Source organism: Saimiri boliviensis, chromosome 12, assembly GCF_048565385.1.
Source record: "Saimiri boliviensis isolate mSaiBol1 chromosome 12, mSaiBol1.pri, whole genome shotgun sequence".
Lineage (NCBI taxonomy): Eukaryota > Metazoa > Chordata > Mammalia > Primates > Cebidae > Saimiri > Saimiri boliviensis.
In genome coordinates, this window is record NC_133460.1 from 246,861 (window position 1) to 268,874 (window position 22,014).

The following is a 22,014-nucleotide window of genomic DNA, read 5'->3' on the forward strand; positions in this document are numbered from 1 at the left end:
ATCATAGCTCACTGAAGACTCAAACTCCTGGACCCAAGCGATCCTGCCACTTCAGCCTCCCAAGTAGCTGGGACCACAGTCACGTGCCACCACACCCGGCTAATGTTTACATTTTATTTTTGTAGAGATGGGGTCTTGCTATGTTGCCCAGACTGGTCTTAAACTCTTGAGTTCAAGTGATCCTCTTCCCTAAGCCTCTCAAAGCACTGTGAGTACAGACATGAGCCACCGCATGCAGACAAATTTTCTATAAATCTAAAATTATGCCAAAATAAAAGGTATTTAAAAACCCAAATAAGAGAAAGGGACATATTAGGTGAAAGTTCGGTCTCCCTCAACACTGACTCCCCCTACCCCAGTCCCTCACATCAAGCCTAAATGCAGCCTCTCTGGCCCAAGTATATTCCAATGATGACATGAATAGCCCCAGCCTTTCATTTAATTGTCTTTGTTATATGAGCTGGGTTGAAATAATTGCTCAAAATGACAGATTTCTCTTTGGGTAGGACTTAACCCATGGCTGAGAATTGTCCTTTCAGCTTGAGTTCTCATTGAGTTTTCTTTTCTTTCTTTCTCTCTCTCTCTCTCTCTCTCTCTCTCTGTCTCTTTCTTTTTTGACGGAGTCTTGCTCTGTCACCAGGCTGGAGTGCAGTGGTGCTATCTCGGCCCACTGTGACCTCTGCCTCCCAGGTTCAAGTGATTCTCCTGCCTCAGCCTCCCGAGTAGCTAGGACTACAGGCACACACCACCATGCCCATGTATTTTTAGTAGACATGGGGTTTCCCCATGCTGGCCAGGATGGTCTCGATCCCATGACCTCGTGATCCGCCCACCTTGGCCTCCCAAAGTGCTGGGATTACAGGCATAAGCCACCAAACCTTGCCCTCATTGAATTTTCAATGAGAACTGTTTATTGAGGGACCCTCAGAACCATGTCTTGCCAAGTCATTTTACATCCTATCCAACATGAGTATGAGGCTGACCAAAAAGACCTTTAAGACCTTTGCAACGCAAAGGACTAGAATTCTATTCTACTACAAGGGATGGGATAGGTACCCCCAGTGGTACTCTAATGCTTGTAGCATCAAACAGCAATTAATTGTTTTACCCTTCAGGAAAGCTACTTGTTTTTTTTCCCCAGTTATCAACCTTTCTGATTACCAAAAGGAGAAAGCCACGATTTGGTGCTAGCTTTGTCTTTAATGCTGATTCACCTTGTTAAGAAAGAAAATTCAAGCTTCTATCTGAACCTTAAGAAGGCTAGATAGTATTTAGTCAGAATTTAACAGTATTGCTTTGTTTTTGTCAGGTTTATTTTTACGGCTATTTCCTAATTATGCCAAGTAAGAGTCACTTATTATCTGTGGATATTATATGACATTTCCTTTATAAAGTTCGAGTAAAAAAAGTGAATGTCATGACATATTGAGTAGCACATAATAGAGCACAGAATATGTAGTCGGGGTGAATTCTACGCAGTGTTGAGAGTTTTGGAAACACTGTTCTGGAGCTCTTCTGACCTTAGAGCACGGGCAGTGGGTTCGGATAGATCCGCGCTTGAGTTTCAGCCCCGCTGCTCATTGTGCCACTGGCCCAACTGCTCCCTTCAAAGTGTTTATGATTCCTTTTGAATAAACATAAAAATTGACCCTCTTAATCTTAAAATTTGAGAAAGTTACATTTATCTTACCTGAGTTCTGTTCTCAAGAAACTGACCTGCAGCCCGCCCAGACAGTATTAAAGAATTGAAATTTACCAGATCACCAGGTGCAGACAATGAAATACCAGACTCCTCAACCATCTCAATTGCCTAACCAACCGCCTGCATCCTATTGACCAGATTCTCTTCCTTACCCCTTCCTAATCATTTTTTCCCAGAAAAAAAAAGAATAGGGATACATCACAAGGTAACACATGGTTACATTTCTTCCTTGCTACCTCTAATTTTAGTGGGTTGAGGAGACAGATTTGAGGCTGAGTTTCCATCTCCTCAGCTGCAGCACCCAATTAAAGCCTTTTTCCCTGTCAACTCACTGTGTCAGTGATTGGCTTTCTCTGCAGCGAGTAGCAGGATCTAGACAGAACCCCTGGTGTTTCTTTAACAACTGAGTTAGTGAGTTTGACCACTCATTTGTGACCTCTCTAAGCCTCATTTTACTAATCCAGAAAGTGGTTGATATGAGCTAGATCATGGCTCACAGTAAATGCCCAAAATGAGTGCACTCTGGGGCTGGTACTAGGCAAAGAAAGTTATGAAGCAGAAGTAAAAAGAGGGGTTGTGCCGGGCATCCTGGGCTTAAATTCTTACCATGAACCCTTACTGGAAAAGACGGGCTAGGGAAGGTATCTCTCTGGTTCCCCAGCAGTTTAACCCTCCAAGCTTATATTTAAACTAGAAGTTTCTAGATCACCAGCCTTCGTCCTCCATCACCTCCACCACTCCTGTCCCTGGATAGCCTTACTTTTTGTTTTGAGATCAGTGATTAAACCTGCTGGCACACCCCAGTGCTGCCCGGGTACTCAGTGCTTGTTTGCTGGTGCCACTGCTCAGGAAGCACGCACCTCCCTGGGGTGGCATTTGGGGATGGGAAGATGGATTTAGCTGCCTCTTCCCCCAGAAGTGACTCAGCTCCTGGAAGCTCGGTGACAGTAATGGCAGTTGGAGTCCTGAGGATGTCTGTGGCTTCATGCTCTACTCTTTCCACAGAGCAAGCAACTCTTGCTTGGAAGTATGCACAACAGGCTCGTGTCGGCCGTTGTCTCTAGCTAGTCAGCTCAAAATGCTCCTCCCGTCTCCTCCCATGATTTGTACTCCTTGTGGAGAAGTGCCTTGGCAGCTGTTGTATGCCTGACTTCTAGCTGAACAGCCCATCAGGCTAATTTCTATTACACAAATTGAGACTGGAAAAAAACCGACCATGTGAGATATTCATTTATTCAGGTCCTGTATCAGAATTTTTAAGTTTGATCTGAAGACCTCCTTTATGAAGGTCCCTGGACAGGATACCTCATCCCAGATTTATCCTAATCCTTGGAGGTGGAGGCAGGGAATTGTTTCTTAAACAACCTCCCTAGATATTCACCATGCCTACTAACTAGCGTCTGAGAATAACTACTCCTTCTGTGTCTAAAGCAATACAATCTTTGTTATTATGATGATGGTACTTACATAGAGCAGTGGTTTTTACAGGAATATGGTTGATTACAAGCGCTATGGAGTAGGACAGACATTGCTTTAAATCTCCCTCACTAACTCCCTTTCCTGAGCCTTGACTTTGCCATCTGTGAAATGGGATAATAGCACTGACCACCCAGGGCTGTTTTGAGAATCAGATAAGCCAGTAATGCACAGGTCGTGGCATGTGATAAATGCTTGGCAAATGTTAGTTGTTATCATTACTGGGTAAACCTGGCTTTCATAACCTTTAAACTGGAGAAATTGGCTGGGCACGGTAGCTCACGCCTGTAATCCCAGCACTCTGGGAGGTCGAGGTGGGCGGATCACAAACTCAAGAGATGGAGACCATCCTGGCCAACATGGTGAAACCCTGTCTCTACTTAAAAAAAAAAAAATTAGCTGGGCATGGTGGCACACACCTGTAGTCCCAGCCTCTTGGGAGGCTGAGGCAGGAGCATTGCTTGAACCCAGGAGGTGGAGGCTGCAGTGAGCCAAGTTTGTGCCACTGCACTCCAGCCTGGCACCTGGCAATAGAGCAAGACCCTCTCAAAAAAAAAAAAAAAAAACAAAACTGGAGACATTACAGTATCCCACCCAGGGCAGGGGTTGGCCAACTTTTTCTATAGAGCCAGGTAGAAAATATTTGAGGCGTCATGGGCCAGGGAGTCTCTGTGGCAACTATTCTGTTTTGCCATGCAAAAGCAGCCACCAATGACTGTGAATGGATGAGCGTGATCAGTGATCCAGAGCAACTCCACTTACAACGTCAAGCTTTGGGCTGGATTTGGTCCCCTGGCCTAGGGTATCAACCCCTAGCTTAGGGGATTGTGAAGACTAAATGAGATGAGATTCATTTCAGTAATCGCTTTGGGAGGCTGAAGCGGGCGGATCACCTGAGCTCAGGAGTTGGAGACCAGCCTGGTCAACACAGCAAAACCCAGTCTCTACAATAATACAGAAAAATTAGCTGGGTGTGGTAGAGCGAACCTGTAATTTCAGCTACTCGGGAGGCTGAGGTGAGAGGATTGCTTGAGCCTGGGAGGCTGAGGCTACAGTAAGGCGAGAGAGATCAGGCCACTGCACTCCAGCCTGGGAGACAGCAAGATCCTGTCTCAAAAAAAATAAATAAAATAAAATAAAAATAAATAAATAAATATATATATGAGGTTTACAATGAGCCCAGCACAGTGCCTGGTGCAGAGAGCCTCATGGCAAGAAAGGATTCTAACAATTTGTATCTGATTCAAGGTTTAGACTTTGTTCCTTTCTCTTGGGGAAGAAAAACATCCTTAAGCAAGGCTTTTCAACGTAGGTCTTTGTTCCATTCTTTGCCCCAAATCCAAGCTAAGCACCTGGAGCCTGGCAGCCACCGCCTCCGCCCTCCCCGGGGATGGAGGTAAAATGCCAGTTCCTGGGTGTGATTAATTCTTTTTGTCCCACGCCTCGTCCCAGGGTGTGTTGCCGTTTTCAGCATCTGCCCATGGAAATTAGGTTGCCCATCTGAACTGTGATGAGAAAAACAAGGATACTCATACCGTGCGGTGGTTAACCACGCACCTTCGCAGCCACAGATGCATTCAGCCCTCCACCGGGAGGCTGGATTGCGTGGTTGAGGTCACATGGTTGTGGAGTGGCGTGGAGAAAGGGAGAAAAGAGAGAGACAGTATGCGCAAGCTGGGTCACTCTCCTTCTCTAAGCCTCAGAGTCATCATCTGTAAAATAGGGATTAAATAAGAGAATACACAGAAAGCCTCCGGCACAGGTAACTCCTGAACTTCGTCGTGCACAGGAGGAAAGTGATACAAAGACCTAGTAAAAGGACTCATTCGAGGTCTTGCAGCTGATGACTGGTGACAAACGAGGATTTCTGCCACTGCCCCTACCTAGCCTTTTTTTGCCAGACCCCAACTACCCCACACACTTCCCTCCCTCACTCCCTGGCCATCTCCCGGGGCTCCTGCTGCTTCCAGCTGCGGCTGTGCTCCATGTGCTGGTGTAAAGTCCCTGGAGAGAGTGACATTATTGTCAGGAAGCTTGCAAGACTGTGGCCATTCATCCTTGTGTGTTTGTGGCCTGAAGTTCATATGCATCTTGTAACTTCAGAATGTGAGGGTTGGGCGCGGTGGCTCACACCTATAATCCCAGCACTTTGGGAGGCCAAGGCCGGCAGATCACAAGGTAAAGAGATCGAGACCATCCTGGCCGATATGGTGAAACCCCGTCTCTACTAAAAAATACAAAAATTAGCCAAGCGTGGTGGTGCGTGCCTGTAGTCCCAGCTACTCGGGAGGCTGAGGCAGGAGAATCGCTTGAACCCAGGCGGTGGAGGTTGCAGTGAGCAGAGATTGTGCCACTGCACTCCAGCCTGGCGACAGAGCAAGACTCCATCTCAAAAAAAAAAAAAAAAAAAAAAAAAAAAAAAAAAAAAAAAAACCATTTGAATGGGACCTTATTTGGAAATAAGGTCTTTGCAGGGGAATTCAGATAAGGATCCAGATGAACTCACATTGGATTAGGGTGGGCCCTGAATCTAATGAGACAGAAAGGGACACACAGAGGAAGACCCTGTGAAAACAGAGGCAGAGGTTGGAGTGATGCTATTACTTTGTGGCAAAAGCCACAATAACTTTTGCACCGACCTAATACTGCAAACCAAAGAGCCACCAGGGGCTGCAAGAGCCAAGAAAAGATCCATCCCTAGAGACTTTAGAGAGAGCATGGCCCTGCCGGCACCTTGGTTTTGGACTTCTGGCTTCCTGAACTCCAAAAGACTAGATTCCTTGTTGTTTCTTTGTGAGACGGAATCATTCTCTGTCGCCAGGCTGGAGTGCACTGGCACGATCTGAGCTCACTGCAATCTCCGCCTCCCTGGTTCAAGTGATTCTCCTGCCTCAGCCTCCTGAGTAGCTGGAATCATAGGTGCCCACCACCACATCCAGCTAATTTTTAGATTTTTAGTAGAGATGGGGTTTCACCATGTTGGCCAGGATAGTCTCAATCTCTTGACCTGGTGATCCACCCATCTTGGCCTCCCAAAGTGCTGGGATTACAGGCATGAGCCACCGCGCCCGGCCTTCCTCTTAAGCCTCCCCATTGACCATGACTTGTTATGGCACCACACCTGACTCTGAGATGGGAATGAACAGGGGGTGTTGGACTTAGGACAGCTGCATGGACCAGAGGCAGCTATGAGGGTCAAGAGCCGGAATTTGGAGCCAGACTCGGACTTAGCTCTTTCCCTTGCCAGCACTGAGCCTGCTGTTTATGAAAGTGAGAACCTACTGAACCTGATGGCTTACGGCGAGGGTTAAAAGAGGTGACAGGCAGAGCAGGTATGGCTGGCGGTTGTAACGAGGGCAATCGCAAGCATATATTGAACACGATGTGCTGGGGTAATTCATCCCTCACGTCTGTTTTGGGTGGTGAGCTCTCTTCCTATCCTCATCTTGCAGAGGAGAAACGGAGCTGCTGAGAGGTTAACAAACTCCCCAAGCCCACACAGCCAGGGAGGAGAACTGGAACTCAAAGCCAGGCCATCTGATTCCATGAGGCCGGGCTTCTAGCTTGGTAGCATCACAGCACACAGTAGCACTCAATATCTTTTTTTTTTTTTAAATGGAGTCTCACTCTGTCGCTCAGGCTGGAGTGCAGTGGTGCAATCTCGGATCACTGTAGCCTCCGCCTCCCAGGTTCACATGATTCTCATGCCTTGGCCTCCCAAGTAGCTGGAATTACAGGCACCTGCTGCCATGCCAGGCTAAATTTTGTATTTTTAGTAGAGATAGGGTTTCACCACATTGATAATGCTGGTCTCGAACTCCTGATCTCAGGTGATCCGTGCATTCCGGCCTCTCAAAGTGCTGGGATTACAGGCGTGAGCCACTGCGTCGACCAGTGTTACTATTTTCATCCTATCCTTCCCTCCTTCCCTCCTTCCCTCCTTCCCTCCTTCCTCAAGCCCGTCCTCACTGCTCCAATCCCAGGAGCCATCTCGGCATGGTGTCAGGGACAGTAGAAGGACCCAAAATTAGATTCTGGGGCCTTGAAGCATAACCAGATGACCCCAGGAGATCTTTCTTTTTCTTTTTCTTTTTTTGAGACATAGTCTCGCTCTGTAGCCAGGCTGCAGTGCAATGGCACAATCTCGGCACACTGCAACCTCTGCCTCCGGGGTTCAAGCGATTCTCTTGTCTCAGCCTCCCAAGTAGTTGGGACTACAGGTGCATGCCACCATGGCTAATTTGTGTGTTTTTAGTAGAGACAGGGTTTTACCGTGTTGGCCAGGATGGTCTTGATCTCCTGACCTCATGATCCACCCACCTCGGGCTCCCAAAGTGCTGGGATTGCAGGTGTGAGCCACCACACCTAGCTGAGGAGAAAATCTTTAACAGGTCTGTGAAAATTTTTTCCTCTCCCCAGATAATCGCTTGGCCTTTTCCATTGCCTTTGTTACTGTTTCTCTTGAAAACCAGGAAATGTCAGGCCAGGCATGGTGGCTCACACCTGTAATCCCAACACTTTGGGAGGTCAAGGCTGGTGGATCCTCTCAAGTCAGGAGTTCAAGACCAGCTTGGCTAAAATGGTGAAATTCCGTCTCTACTAAAAATACAAAAAATTAGCCGGGCATGGTGGCACGTGCCTGTGGTTCCAGCTACTCAGGAGGCTGAGGCAGGAGAATTGCTGGTACTCGGGAGGCAGAGGTTACAGTGAGCCAAGATTGTACCACTGCACTCCAGCCTGGGCAACAGAGCAAGACTTGGCCTCAACAAAAAAAAAAAAAAAAGAAAAAAAAGGAATCATCTCAGAGAGAATGAAGAGAGGCTATTAATTTCAATATGAGAATCAGCTCCAGAGAAATACCTTCTTCCTGTCTCCTCAGCAAAATAAGGTGTTTTGATTGGTGGAGGGGATACAGCTAACTTTGGCACATGGAATGGACACGTTAGAGGGCAGGTGATGGAAAGGTATGCCAGTTTACCAAGAATCCAGTGCCTGCTGAAAAACCTAGGGCCAGGAGGGACCTATAGGGGGACAAATGCATCAGGTGGGCTCCTGGAAGAGGGTACTGTCCTATCCAGACATCCTAGCAGGCAGGGACTGACTTCAGGGAAACCTGAAATCAGAGCTCCCTAAGCCCTGAGCAGGTACGCAGGGGCCAGGGCCCCGGACCTAGGACGGAGATGAACAGGTAGAAGGAGGACAACTCTTACTGGGCACATTGGCTCACACCTGTAAATAATCCCAGCATTTTGGGAGGCTGAGGCAGGAGGATTTCTTGAGGCTGAACGTTCAAGACCAGTCTGGGCCACATAGGGAGACCTTGCTTTTACAAAACAAGAAAGCAAGCCAGGTGTGGTGGCTCACACCTGTAATCCCAGCACTATGGGAGGCCAAGATGGGCTGATGACTTGAGATCAGGAGTTCAAGACCAGCCTGGTCAACATGGTAAAACCCCAACTCTACTAAAAATACAAAAATTAGCTAGGCATAGTGGCACGAGCCTGTAATCCCAGCTACTTAGAAGGCTGAGGCAGGAGAATCGCTTGAACCCTGGAGGCAGAATTTGCAGTGAGCTGAGATCACGCCACTACCCTTGGGCCTGGGCAACAGAGGGAGACTTCGTCTCAGAAAAAAGAACAACTTTCCAAATCACGGGTATAAGGTATACCAATTTTGATTATTTCTGGAGTATAAGGAAAAAAGACTGACGCCCTTGTAGAGCTGTGGGGTGGGGTGGCTTTCATCTGGGGGGTGGGTGTGGAAGGAGTTAGCAGATACAGGTGATGTGATGGTATCTCGGGGTACACTAAAAACATCTCCTCTCATGAGCCTCCCCCACTGCAGATCAAAGGCTTCGAATAGCATGTCCCTTATAAACTCAGCCATTCACCCTAGAAACAGCCAGAAGGACTCCTGTAGATGTGTGCAAAGATTTCACTTTGAGAATGTTCCTCACTGGAACATTCCTACAGTGAAAATAATTCTTACATTTTTTTCCACATGATTACAGTGGGGAAAAATAGGAAACAACCTACATGTCTGTGGATTGCCTAAGCGCGTCGTGATACGACCACAAATAGAGAACCACCCCGCCTTCCACACTGCTGCAGAGGAAGACCATCCAAGGACAGGCAGGAGCGCGCATGGCGTGTTGCTAAGTGAAAAGAACACATGATGAAATAGTGAGATCCTAACTTCACATGATAAAAATAAGACCCATATCACAGTGGATAGATGCATATGTATATAATAGTATAAATATATACACACATGCATATATATTAACATTTGAATGGCTAACATTGTAGTGTACTTTTTCAGCCTTTAAAAAAAGTGTCTGGCAAGGCGTGGTGGCTCACGCCTGTAATCCAAAAACTTTGGGAGACCAAGGCATGTGGATCACAAGGTCAGGAGTTCGAGACCAGCCTGGCCAACATGGTGAAACCCTCTCTCTACTAAAAACACAAAAATTAGCCTGGCATGGTGGCACACACCTGTAATCCCAGCTACTCCAGAGGGTGAGGCAGGAGAATCGCTCAAACCCAGGAGGTGGAGGTTGCAGTGAGCTGCGATTGTGCCACTGTACTCCAGCCTGGGTGACAGAGTGAGACTCCATCTCAAAAAAAAAAAAAAAAGTGTCTGTGTCTATTATACATATTATATATTAAAAAAACCATATATATTCATATATACACACATATGTATGCATATGTATATATGCTCACGCTTGTAATCCCAGCCCTTCAGGAAGCCAAGTTGAAAGGATTGCCTGAGGCCAGCAGTTTGAGACCAGCCTGGGCTGCATAGTGAAGCCCTATCTCCACAAAAAAGAAAACTTAGAAACTTACATAGGTGGGCCTGTAGTCCCAGATACTTGGAAGACCGAGGCGGAAGGATCCCTTGAGCCCAAGTTTCGAGGCTGCAGTGAGCTATGATTGGACCACTGCACCCCAGCTTGGATGACAGAGTGAGGCCCAGTCTCAAAAACAAATGAAAAAATACTTAACACTACTTGTTACTAGTAGCTGATAAAACTTTCTTCTGCCTAGAGTCGGCCTTGGTCTTGGAGGCTTAGAGCATAGGGCAAAGTGGTCAGGGGAAGCAGACGTTCAGAATTTGGCACCGGGAGGGGGCTGACAAGGCCTTCATTAGGCTTTTATGAGCCCCCTTGTGAACCTCCACCAGCCATCATAACAAAGTTCCCGGCCCGTGCACGGCTCATGCCTGTAATCCCTGCACTTCAGGAGGCCGAGGCAGGCGGATCACTTGACCTCAGGAGTTTGAGACCAGCCTGACCAACACGGTGAAACCCCATCTCTACTAAAAATACAAAAATTAGCCAGGCCTGGTGGCGCACACTTGTAATTCCAGCTACTTAGAAGGCTGAGGTGGGAGAATCACTTGAACCTGGGAGGCAGAGGTTGCAGTGAGCCGAGATCAGGATCACACCACTGCACTTCAGCCTGGGCAACAGAGTATGACTGTGTCTCCCACAAAAAAAGCAAAGGTCCTGTGGAAGACATGTTTTCTGGTTTCCAAAGGGTGTGCTCATGGATACACATGTGCAGCACAGTCTGTGTGCCCTCAGGGCATGTGAGGGTCTCAGGAAAGCCTGTGGCCTGGAGCCAGATCAGGTCTGTCCCACGGTGCAGCCTTGGGGTCCTGATGCTTGCGTTTCGTGTCTCCTGCACAGATCAGCTGGACATCATCTCCATGGCAGAGACCACCATGATGCCGGAGGAGATTGAGCTAGAGATGGCAAAAATTCAGCGTCTCCGGGAAGTCCTGGTTCGCCGGGAGTCTGAGCTGAGGTTCATGTGAGTGTTTTGGGGATATGACTGAGAAAAGAAGGGTGTGGAGGAGAGAGGAAAACCTAATATTGATTGATCACCTACTGTGTGCTGGGCACTGAGATAAAGGCATTATGCATGTTTTAAAAGCCTCATTTGATTGTCATGACCACCCAGGGAAGTGGGTATTGTTCTCTCCTCTTTTAAGCAAGACCCTTGTTGGAAATAGATGCTTGGTGCCACAAAGGAAAATTAGCACTGAGACAAAAGATCTTTCAGCAACACAATTTTTACTTCCCGGACTGCAGGAAGGGCACCCTCGCTAGCCATCATGCCACGAGAGTACAATGTACAAAGGAAAACACACAAATTTATCCCTTATGTATTTGGGGTTGTCCTTATTGCTGTGTCTGATCTCTGCGGGCTGGAGCCAGACCACACAATCTAAACTAAAACCCGATTGGCTAATAACTTAAAACTTTTCTAAACAGGTAAAAGCAACGGGGAGCTAAGACATGCCTGTGAGCACGTTCAGCACAGGTATCTTGGTTAAAGTACAAGGACGTGGAGTGTACTATGTGCCTGTAAGCATGGCATGTCTAACAGCTACATAGAATAGGGCTTAACAAAGTTATTAGCACACTTATTCTTTAACAAGAAAGGAAACTTTAAAAGGAACTTTTCTACTTCCCACAACCCTGAAGTTGGAATTGAATTCAGGCGAATCTGAGTCCAAAACCCTAGCTCTTTCTGTATCACCCACGGAAAAGAAAGAGGGACAGAACGCAGAGGTGGTACCCTGTGCTGGGGGCTTTCACGAGCACACACTCTGCTCTCAGATAGGCCTGAGATTTTTCTTAAAAGCCGATCAGCTTGGGCAGGTTGTTTGGACTTTCTGAATTTCAGTTCCCACATTTCTAAAATGGGGGAAAATAATGATATGGGGTCCCTAGCAACATCAGAATCAGGTGGGTTGAACACTCCTTAGCTACACAGCACAGCATTCCTGAAGAGCTGCGGGTGTCTTTCAAGACACACTCTCATTTAAAAAGTTGGGTTCTGGCCAGGCACAGTGAGTGGCTCATGCCTGTAATCCTAGCACTTCAGGAGGCCGAGGCAGCCGGATCACGAGGTCAAGAGATCAAAACCTCTTGTGTGTGAGGGGGGGGTGTGTAAGGATGTGTGCAGGTGTGGATGTGTCTGTATATGTGTGTGTGAATGGGGTGTATGGGTGTGGGTGTAAATATGTGTGTGTGTATGTATGTGTGTAGATATGTAGATATGTCTGTGTGTGTGGATGTGGTGTATGGATGTGTGTGTAGATGTGTGGATATGTATGTGTGTTTGGTATGTGGATGTGTGTGTGAATGTGTGCGTGTGGATATGTGTGTGTGGTGTGTGGATGTGTGGGTGTGGATGTGTGGATATATGTGTGTGGTGTGTGGATGTGTATGTGGATGTGTGGGTGTGGATATGTGGATGTGTGGATATGTGTGTGTGGTGTGTGTGTGGATATGTGTGTGTGTGAATGGGGTGTGTGGATGTGTGTGTGGATGCATGTGTGGATGTGTGTGTGTGTGGATGTGTGTGGATGTGTGTGTGTGAATGGGGTGTGTGGATGTGTATGTGTGAATGGGGTGTGTGGGTTTGTGGATGTGTGTGGATATGTGTGTGTGGATGCATGTGTGGATGTGTGCTTGTGTGGATGTGTCTGTGTGTGTGGATGTGTGTGTGTGTTTGTGTGTGTATCTGTGTGTGGATGTGTATGGATGTGTGTGTATATGTGGTGTGTGGGTATGTGGATGTGCATGTACATGTGGATGTGCATGTGTGGATGTATGTATGTGGATGTATGTGTGTGGATGTCGATGTGTGTGTGTGTGGGTGTGTGGATATGTGGGTGTGGGTGTACGTGTGTATGTGTATGTGTGTGGATGTGGTGTGTGGATGTGTGTGGGGGGGTGTGGGTATGTGGATGTGTGTTTGGGTATGTGGATGTGTGCGTATAAGTATGTCTGTGTGTGTGCGTGTATGAATAGATGTGCACATGCCTGGCACTTAGCCAGGGCTTAAGGACAAGAATAGCTAGCATTTCTTAAGCAGCAGCTCCGCCCCAAGCTTTTGGTTTGTGATCTCCCTGAATTTCCCCATCAAGCCCATGCGTCTGACCACTTAGGGCCAAATGTCAACAGTAGACTCTTGGATAAATCAAATTATCTAAAGGATACAGAAGGACCTGAGTGTGTTTAGGACATAGATCAGGGACTCAGTGACATTCTCCAGGGAAGGAACCCCCTTCCAGGCCCCCAGATGTCTTGCTAGAATAGGGTCCTACAGACAGTATTAGTTGGTGATGATGCTCCCCAACCAACCTCCGACTTGTACGGTGTGTAGCCTGCCCCAAGGTGCAGCTGCCTCATCAATCTCAGAGATACATAGTGGACGCTAAGGCTACCAGGACAAAGGATGCAGCACGCTCAGATCTGCACAAACTCCTCATCCATCATCATCAGCCCGCCAGCCCAACAGGATTTGAGCCGAGTCCCTGCTTGAATTCGGTTTCTCGGCTCTTTCTCAGAGCTGGTTTTTCCTGAAGCTGTGGGGCTCACCCTGTGAGCGGGTCCTCGATGGGAAGGAGTGGGAGGTGAAGAAATTTGCCCAATACTGCATTAGCTCATAAGCAGCCAAGCTAGGATACAGTCTGATTACAGAATATTTATTAAATGAATCAGGGAAGGAAAAAGGAAGGGAGGAAGAAGGGAGGGAGGGAAAGAGGGAGGAAGAGAAAGGAAGGGGAGAGGAAGGAAGGAGAGGGAACGGGAGGGGAGGGGAGGGGAAGCTTTGACTGTAACTACCAAAACAATTCCTTCAAGCTGATAAAAGCGCCATGAGGGCAGAGACCTTCTACAACTTCCTCATAATGTCTTCTCAGCATTTTGAACAGTGCCTGGCACTTAGGCTCATGAATATATGTCAAATGTGCAATAAATTATTCTTTCTCACTCCATCCTTACCCCAACGATCCTCTTACACACACACACACACGAGACACTCTTGGCACAGAGTAGGACAGAAAGAAAAAAATTTCAGACCCTACTGATCATTTCAGGCGCAGGCAAGGAAGCTTGAAATGACAGGAATGTGACAGCCCTCGGCTGAAAGACTCCCAGTGACCATAGTGCAATAGCTGCGTTGAGATTGGTTTTGTCACGCCTGCTGCGAGGTAATCACTTTAGCACCCATCAGCTACTGTGGAGACAATACAAGTCAGACCCTATTTCATGGTTGAGAATGTGTCTCACTTCCATGGCTTCCTGCTGTATTGACTCTTTATTTTCTTTATTGTTTTGAGACAGAGTCTCACTCTGCTGCCCAGGCTGGAATGCAGTGGCGCGATCTCAGCTCACTGCAACCTCCACCTCCCAGGTTCAAGCAATTCTCCTGCCTCAGCCTCCCAGGTAGCTGGATTTAAAGGCATGTGCCACCATGCCTGGCTAATTTTTTTGTCTTTTTAATGGAGATTGGGTTTCACCAAATTGGCCAGGCTGCTCTCGAACTCCTTACCTTGTGATCTGCCCACCTCAGACTCTTATTTTTATTTCTTGCAACTGGGTCTCGCTCTATTGCCTTGGCTGGAGTGAGTGGTACAATCTTGGCTCACTGCAACCTCTGCCTCCTAGGTTCAAGTGATTCTTGTGCCTCAGCCTCCTAAGTAGCTGGGACTATAGGTGCCTGTCACCACCCACACCTGGCTATTTTTTGTATTCTTAGTAGAGATGAGGCTTCACCATGTTGGCCAGGCTGGTCTTGAACTTCTGGCCTCAAGTGATCCACCCTCCTTGGCCTCCCAAAGTGCTGGGATTACAGGCGTGAGCCACCGTGCCCAGCCTGTACTGACTTTTTTTTTTTTTTGAGACGGAGTTTCACTCTTGTTACCCAGGCTGGAGTGCAATGGCGCGATCTCGGCTCACCGCAACCTCCGCCTCCTGGGTTCAGGCAATTCTCCTGCCTCAGCCTCCTGAGTAGCTGGGATTACAGGCACGCGCCACCATGCCCAGCTATTTTTTTTCTATTTTTAGTAGAGACGGGCTTTCACCATGTTGACCAGGATGGTCTTGATCTCTTGACCTCGTGATCCATCCACCTCGGCCTCCCAAAGTGCTGGGATTACAGGCTTGAGCCACTGCGCCTGGTGGACTGCACTGACTTTTAAGCATGAGTCCAGGGTGGGCTGCCTGTCCCACCCTCAACGCACTGGCAGCCTGACATTTAGATTATTTCATGGGCTTTCTTTTTCTTGGCTGATTTACTTTGTCCTTTCCCCCAAGATCCACAGCCTCTGTCTGTTCTCCCTCTTTTCCTGCCAAGACATTGAGGAAGAAGAAGAGGGAGATTCCCCTCCTCCCAGGGAACCGGTGAGAACTCGGGAGATGTGGGATCAGAGGTCATCATCCTGGCTCTCCTGCGTCCTTGGTCTGTGACCTTGGGCACATGACAGAGCACAGAGTTGCTGTTTCCCACAGGCACTGACATGCCACACTGAGTGCTACATCCCTTCATGCATTCACCCCTTAATTTTAGCTTCCTGAGTCCTCAAGAACTCCAACAGAGTGAGTTCTATTTCTTCTATTTTGTGGGATGAGGAAATTGAGGTGGGAGAGGCAGGGTTTCTTACGAAAGGTCACCAGCTAGGATGAAGTAGCAACTGGATTTGAACCCAAGGTCTATGTCTTGGGGGTCAGAACCCTTAACTTGAGGCTGTTCTGTTATCTTTACTCTCCATGCCAGGACCCCTTTTCTCTTTGCCTTACTCTTCAATGCGAGGCCAAACTTCCATTGGACGCCCCCATTCCCACACTGGGCCTTACTTATCTTGTATCTGTTCTGCCATCTTGAATTGCCTAGGCTGGAACTTGGATGAATTCTATTAAGTCGGGCTTTGGACTTTTCTGTACCACTGAAACTGACCCAATAGTCCCATCATAGACTTTCTTTCCGATAAACACAGAAGTTGACCTTTCTGATCTTAAAGCTTAGAGTTTACATTTTTTTGTCTGCATTCCCCCCTCAGGAAAGGACCGCCCCCCCCAGGCCTCTCAAAAAAGTATCAAAGAACTGAAACTCACCAGATTGCCATATTCAGACAATGAGATGCAAGACCCCTCACTGCTTCCTTGCCCGTCCCTAGTTCCTGTTTTCTTACACATTGTTACATTTCTTCCCTGCTACATAAACTCCTAGTTTTAGTTGGACAAGGAGATGGCTTTGAGACTGAGCCCCCATCTCCTTAGCTGCAGCACAGGAGTAAAATCTTCCTTGGCAATACCCACCTTCTCAGTGACGGGCTTTCTGTGCAGTGAGCAGCAGCACCTAGACCAAACCCCTGGTGTTTCAGTAGCACTATTTCTCTGCACATAAACAATGTACTTATTTCAGACACCAAAATGATGAACTCTAACATAGACAGTCAAGGTTTGTGAAGTCAATCTGCTGGGAATTTGCTGTAGAGAACCCTGTTCCCGTAAAGACTCTTAAGGACCTCAACAGCTGGCATTTACGGACCCAGGCTTGTGCTAAGCCCTTCACACACATGCTCACATCACCCATGTCAAATACTCCCTGACAGAAAGATACATCAGGAACTACCCCAACCCAGGACACCCACTTGCCCTGAATCAGGCCCAGGAGGTCAAGTTCACAGACCAGCTATGCGTGAGCTCCCAGCAGGCAGGCCTGAGCTATGACTACACTCCTTGCTCTGCATTTCTAGTATGTCTTTTGCTGACTTCTCTTTGCTTGTCCTCTAGTTTCCAATGTGTAAATTGCCATTTAGAGATCTCTCTCTTGAGGCTTGGCGATTTTATCAACTTTACTGGAACAGGGCAATAATACGAAACCACCTCCAGAAAAGAGGCAGCCAGCCGGGCGCGGTGGCTCAAGCCTGTAATCCCAGCACTTTGGGAGGCTGAGGCGGGTGGATCACGAGGTCGAGAGATCGAGACCATCCTGGTCAACATGGTGAAACCCCATCTCTACTAAAAATACAAAAACTTAGCTGGGCATGGTGGCGCGTGCCTGTAATCCCAGCTACTCAGGAGGCTGAGGCAGGAGAATTGCCTGAGCCCAGGAGGCGGAGGTTGCGGTGAGCCGAGATCGCGCCATTGCACTCCAGCCTGGGTAACAAGAGCGAAACTCCGTCTCAAAAAAAAAAAAAGAAAAAAAAAAAAAGAAAAGAGGCAGCCAACATCTGGGAGGTAATGCTTGAAACGCCTGTGTTTTCCCCTTTCCCGACCCTGTGCTCCACCCCCTTCTAGTCCTTCCCACCACTACCCCATCTCCCTACCCAGCCTGCCCCCATCTCACTGTAGGCAAGAACTCTCAGAGGCCGTCAACAAGCTCAGGCTTGTATTCTCGCCTTCATTCCAGCACTGAATCACATCATTAGTTTTTAATAATTTCTCTTGCAGCCCCCCTCTCTGCTTCAGCTTTTCCACGTCTCGTCTACCATCCGCTCCTGCTGTTTATCAGGGTTTCAGATAATTGAGTATCTTCGGCCTCCAAATGGGGCGGGGGTGTGGTTATCTTCCTTTTACACCCGCTTGCTGGATTTTCATAAAAAGGGATAGTGTGTCCTGCCGCCTGGCTTGCTCTGGGCAAAAGCAGGTTTTAATCAGCCAGAGTCAGAACTGCAGCAGGCAGGGAAGGTGGGCGTGCGAAGGACATATTTCAAGAGCACAGCCTTTGAGTTCCAATATTTCCAGAGCCTGGGCTTGAAATTCAGTAACTTCATTTTATGAAGAGGTACCAAGTGTGATGAAGGGGTCAGGCCCTGGGAACCTGGCAGAGTCAAAATGCAGTAATAGTGCGTGCATTGGTGGGGCGCGGTGGCTCACGCCTGTAATCCCAGCACTTTGGGAGGCCGAGGCGGGCAGATCACAAGGTCAAGGGGTCGAGACCATCCTTGTCAATGGTGAAACCCCGTGTCTACTAAAAATACAAAAATTCGCTGGGCGTGGTGGCGCACGCCTGTAGTCCCAGCTACTCGGGAGGCTGAGGCAGAAGAATTGCTTGAACCCGGGAGGCGGAGGTTGCAGTGAGCCGAGATCGTGCCACTGCACTCCAGCCTGGCCACAGAGCAAGACTCTGTCTTTAAAAAAAAAGTGCATTGTATTGAAAACCACAAACACACATACACACGAACACATGAAAGAAACTGCATGCATTGTAGACAAGTTTTTTAAAATGCTTTCTATGCTGGCCAGTTTTCTAGTGTTTTACTGTTTTGATTCATATAATCCTCACTACCACCCTCTAGGCAGAAAATATCACATGGCCCTTATCTTATAGATGAGGAAACTGAGGCACTGAGAGTTCAAGTCACTTGCCCAGGTTTGTACATTTCCCATGAAATAGCATTCTGGATCCAGATGAAACAGGCAGAGTTCCCTTGTTCCCCTCACTGTGTGTGCACTGGGGAAGTGACTTGCTTCTTCAGTGCCCTGCTGCTCAAACCTCTAGGGTAACATACAGCTGGGCTGGCTGTCAGGGTCCAGCCCCATGGCAGTGTCTAGGGGTAGATGCCTACAACTCTGGCAGCCCCAGTAGCCATGTGTTACAGGGTGCCCTTTTGAGTTTTGCCATCTATAGGCGGCTTGTGTTAACCCGCTCAATTAGACCCTCTACCTTGTCACAACAATAGAGGACTTTCTGTATCCCGGGTTCCTGCCTCGGTGAACCAGAAGAATCGGATCACCCCTGGGCCTGGAGAATGAGTGCAAGGTTTTACTGAGTAGCAGTACTTCTCAGCAGACGGGGGAAACCACAGGGGATGGAGTGGGAGGGTTTCTCCCTGGAGACGGGCTGTGGCTCTCTTCCAACCACCCCAGCTCAACTCTGCCTCATCTGGCTAATAGGTGGCTATGTCCTTTTCTGCTGGCGCGCTCCCTTTGACATCTTTTTTTTTTTTTGAGACAGAGTCCTGCTCTGTCACCCAGGCTAGAGTGCAGTGGCGTGATCTCGGCTCACTGCAACCTCCAACTCCCTAGTTCAAGTGATTCTTCTGCCCCAGCCTCCCAAGTAGCTGGGATCACAGGTGCGCACCAGCAAGCAATTTTATTTCTATTTTTAGTAGAAAGGGGGTTTCACTAGGATGGCTTCGATCTCCTGACATCATGATCTACCTGCCTCGGCCTCCTAGAGTGCTGGGATTACAGGCCTGAGTCACCGGCCTGGCCCTTCATGTCTTCTTGCTGTACAGCTGCTTGTGTGTCCGCCTGCTGGGGTCTGAGGGTTTTTATAGGCACAGGATGGGGGGTTGGCAGGCCAGGGTGGTCTTGGGAAATGCAACATTTGGGCAGGAAAACAAAAATGCCTGTCCTCACCTAGGTCCGTGGGCATGGAGGGTGGGGCCTTCAGCAGGGACCATGCCCTCCTCTACCCAGCACTTCCCTTCCCTCTTTCTGTCACATCTGAAGTGACCACGTCCTTCTTCCCTTCCATATCACAAGAGTCCATGGTCTCTGTCATCAAGCTGTGGGGTCTCCCAACGAGCTTTGAATCCTGGTGCTACTTCTTAACAACTGTGTGACCTGGAGCAAATATTTTATCCTGCTTCGAACTCAGCTTCCCCATCCGTACAATGGGGTCAGTGATATCTCCCTGCAGCATTATAGCAAGGGATAAAAACAGACCAGCAGTACGAAATTGGGTGGTTCTTTCTAGGTAGTAAGCAATTCAAAATTCCCTTCTTTCCTTTCATCGTTAACGTTGTGCTTTGTGGGAGAGCAGGGCATCAGGGCTGCTTATAGCTGTCTCCAGAGAATTCCCAGAAAATATTCCTCTCCCTGAGAGAAGCTGGGATTCACTGTGGTTTCCTTGAGACCCTCTTGGGAGGTGCCGACTCTCTGAGTGTGGCTCCTAACCAGAAAGTGCAACTCTACCCTGGGGCCTTGATTTTATGATGATTATCAAAATCTTTTTTTATAAACCTGCATTTTTTCCCCTTTAATGAGCTGATAATTCTGCAGTCTGTTAGGAAGAGCTTCAAGCCAAGGGCAGAATGAAGCATGTGCGCTTATGTAACTTGACACATCTCAGCCACATTCGGGAGCCCTGCGTCACTCTAGTTGCACTGGGGGTTTTAAATAGCATCTTCCAGGAACGGGTCACCGTTGCCGGGGCCACTGTACATATCAGGTGGGAAGAGATGCTCCTAACTGCAGAAGGTCTAAGAAGCAATTTGTCTTGAATAAAATATATAAGAATTTGGGGTGTAGGGGAGGGAAAGGAAGGAGGAGGAAAGGGAGAGATTAGAGGGAGGAGAGAAGAGGGAGAATGTTCTAAGCTAGACTTCTGGATGGAAGGATCCTCCGGCTGAATTTCTAAATGTACTGGGAGGCGGGAAGGAAGGTTCATTGAATGGAGAAATAAATGTTGGGCCAGGCGCAGTGGCTCATGCCTGTAATCTCAGCACTTTAGGAGGCCAAGGCAGGTGGATCACCTGAGGTCAGGAGTTCGAGACCAGCCTGGCCAACATGGCAAAACCTATGTCTGCTAAAAAAAAAAAAAAAAAAATCGCTGAGCACGATGGTGTGCACCTGAAATCCCAGCTACTCAGGAGGTTTTGAGGCACCAGAATCACTTGACCCCAGCAGGCAGAGGTTTCAATGAGCCAAGATTGTACCCACTCCACTCCAGCCTGGGTGACAGAATGAGACACTGTCTCAAAGAAAATAAACAAAATAAAACAAATGTTCTGCACTTGACAAGCTCTTGCTGCTTGCTACAAGTTGTCTTTCACGGTCAGAACAAGTTTCCAGAAAGAAAATACTCCTCTCTAGAAGTTCTATCTTCTAGAAATGTACTGCATTCTGCTCTGAGGACCACCTCTGAGCCACCTAGACTCCACTGGGTTGGGAGGGAGATGACCATGTAAGACCCTGGTAATCGTTAATTTTACGCATCAACTTCACTGGGCCACAGGGTGCCCAGATGTTTGGCAAAAGATTATTCGAGGTATGTGTCTGGGAGGGCAACGGTGGATGAAATTAACATTTGAATTGGTAGACCGAGTGAAGTGGACTGCCCTCCCTAACGTAAAAGTGGGTGGGCCCCATCCAACCAGTTGAAGCCCTCACTGCAGCAGAAAGGCTAAGAGGGAGCTCCAGCTGCCTGACTGCTTAGGCTGAGACGTTGGTCTTTTCCAGCCTTTGAACTCAAGCTGAAATGTCAGCTCTTCTTGGGTCTTGAGCCTGCCAGCCTTTGGACTGTAACTTCCACCATCGGCTCTCCTGGATCTCCAGTTTACCACCTGTAGTGGACTTCTTGGCCTCGAAAATCCCATGAGCTAATTCCTTGTCATAAATCTCTTTCTAGGCCGGATTTAGTGGCTCACACCTGAGATCAGGAGTTCAAGACCAGCCCGGCCAGGGGTGGTGGCTTGCACCTTTAGTCCCAGCTACTCGGGAGGCTGAGGCAAGAGAACTGATTGAACTCGGGAGATGGAGGTTGCAGTGAACCAAGATTTTGCCACTGCACTCCAGCCTGGGCAACAAAGGGAGACTTCATCTCAAAAAAAAAAAAAAAAAAAAAAAGGCCGGGCGCGGTGGCTCAAGCCTGTAATCCCAGCACTTTGGGAGGCTGAGGCGGGTAACAAGAGCCTCAGTAACAAGAGCGAAACTCTGCCAAAAAAAAAAAAAAAAAAAAAAAAAAGGATTAAAAAAACGAACAAAATAAATCTCTTTCTATATCTGCCAATCCTATTGGTTCTGTTTCTCTGGAAAACCCTTTTGTTCTCAGATTTTTTTTTTTTGAGATGGAGTCTTGTTCTGTCACCCAGGCTAGAGTGCAGTGGCTCGATCTTGGCTCACTGCAACCTCCGCCTCCTGGGTTCAAGTGATTCTCCTGCCTCAGCCTCCCAAGTAGCTGGAATTACAGGTGTATGCCACCATGTCCAGCTAATTTTTGTATTTTTAGTAGAGATGAGGTTTCACCGTCTTGGCTAGGTTGGTCTCAAACTCCTGACCTCGCCATCCACCCACCTTGGCC

The 22,014-nt window shown here is 48.0% G+C and overlaps 1 protein-coding gene across 1 annotated transcript in view; it reads left to right on the forward strand.

The window, feature by feature from the left end:
* BMERB1 (bMERB domain containing 1) overlaps window positions 1-22,014 on the forward strand; it is a 145,885-nt gene that overhangs the window by 79,125 nt on the left and 44,746 nt on the right. The window contains exon 2 of the mRNA XM_010332597.3: window positions 10,872-10,995. Coding sequence (XP_010330899.1) covers window positions 10,872-10,995 — 124 coding nt within the window. The remainder of the gene's footprint in view (window positions 1-10,871; window positions 10,996-22,014) is intronic.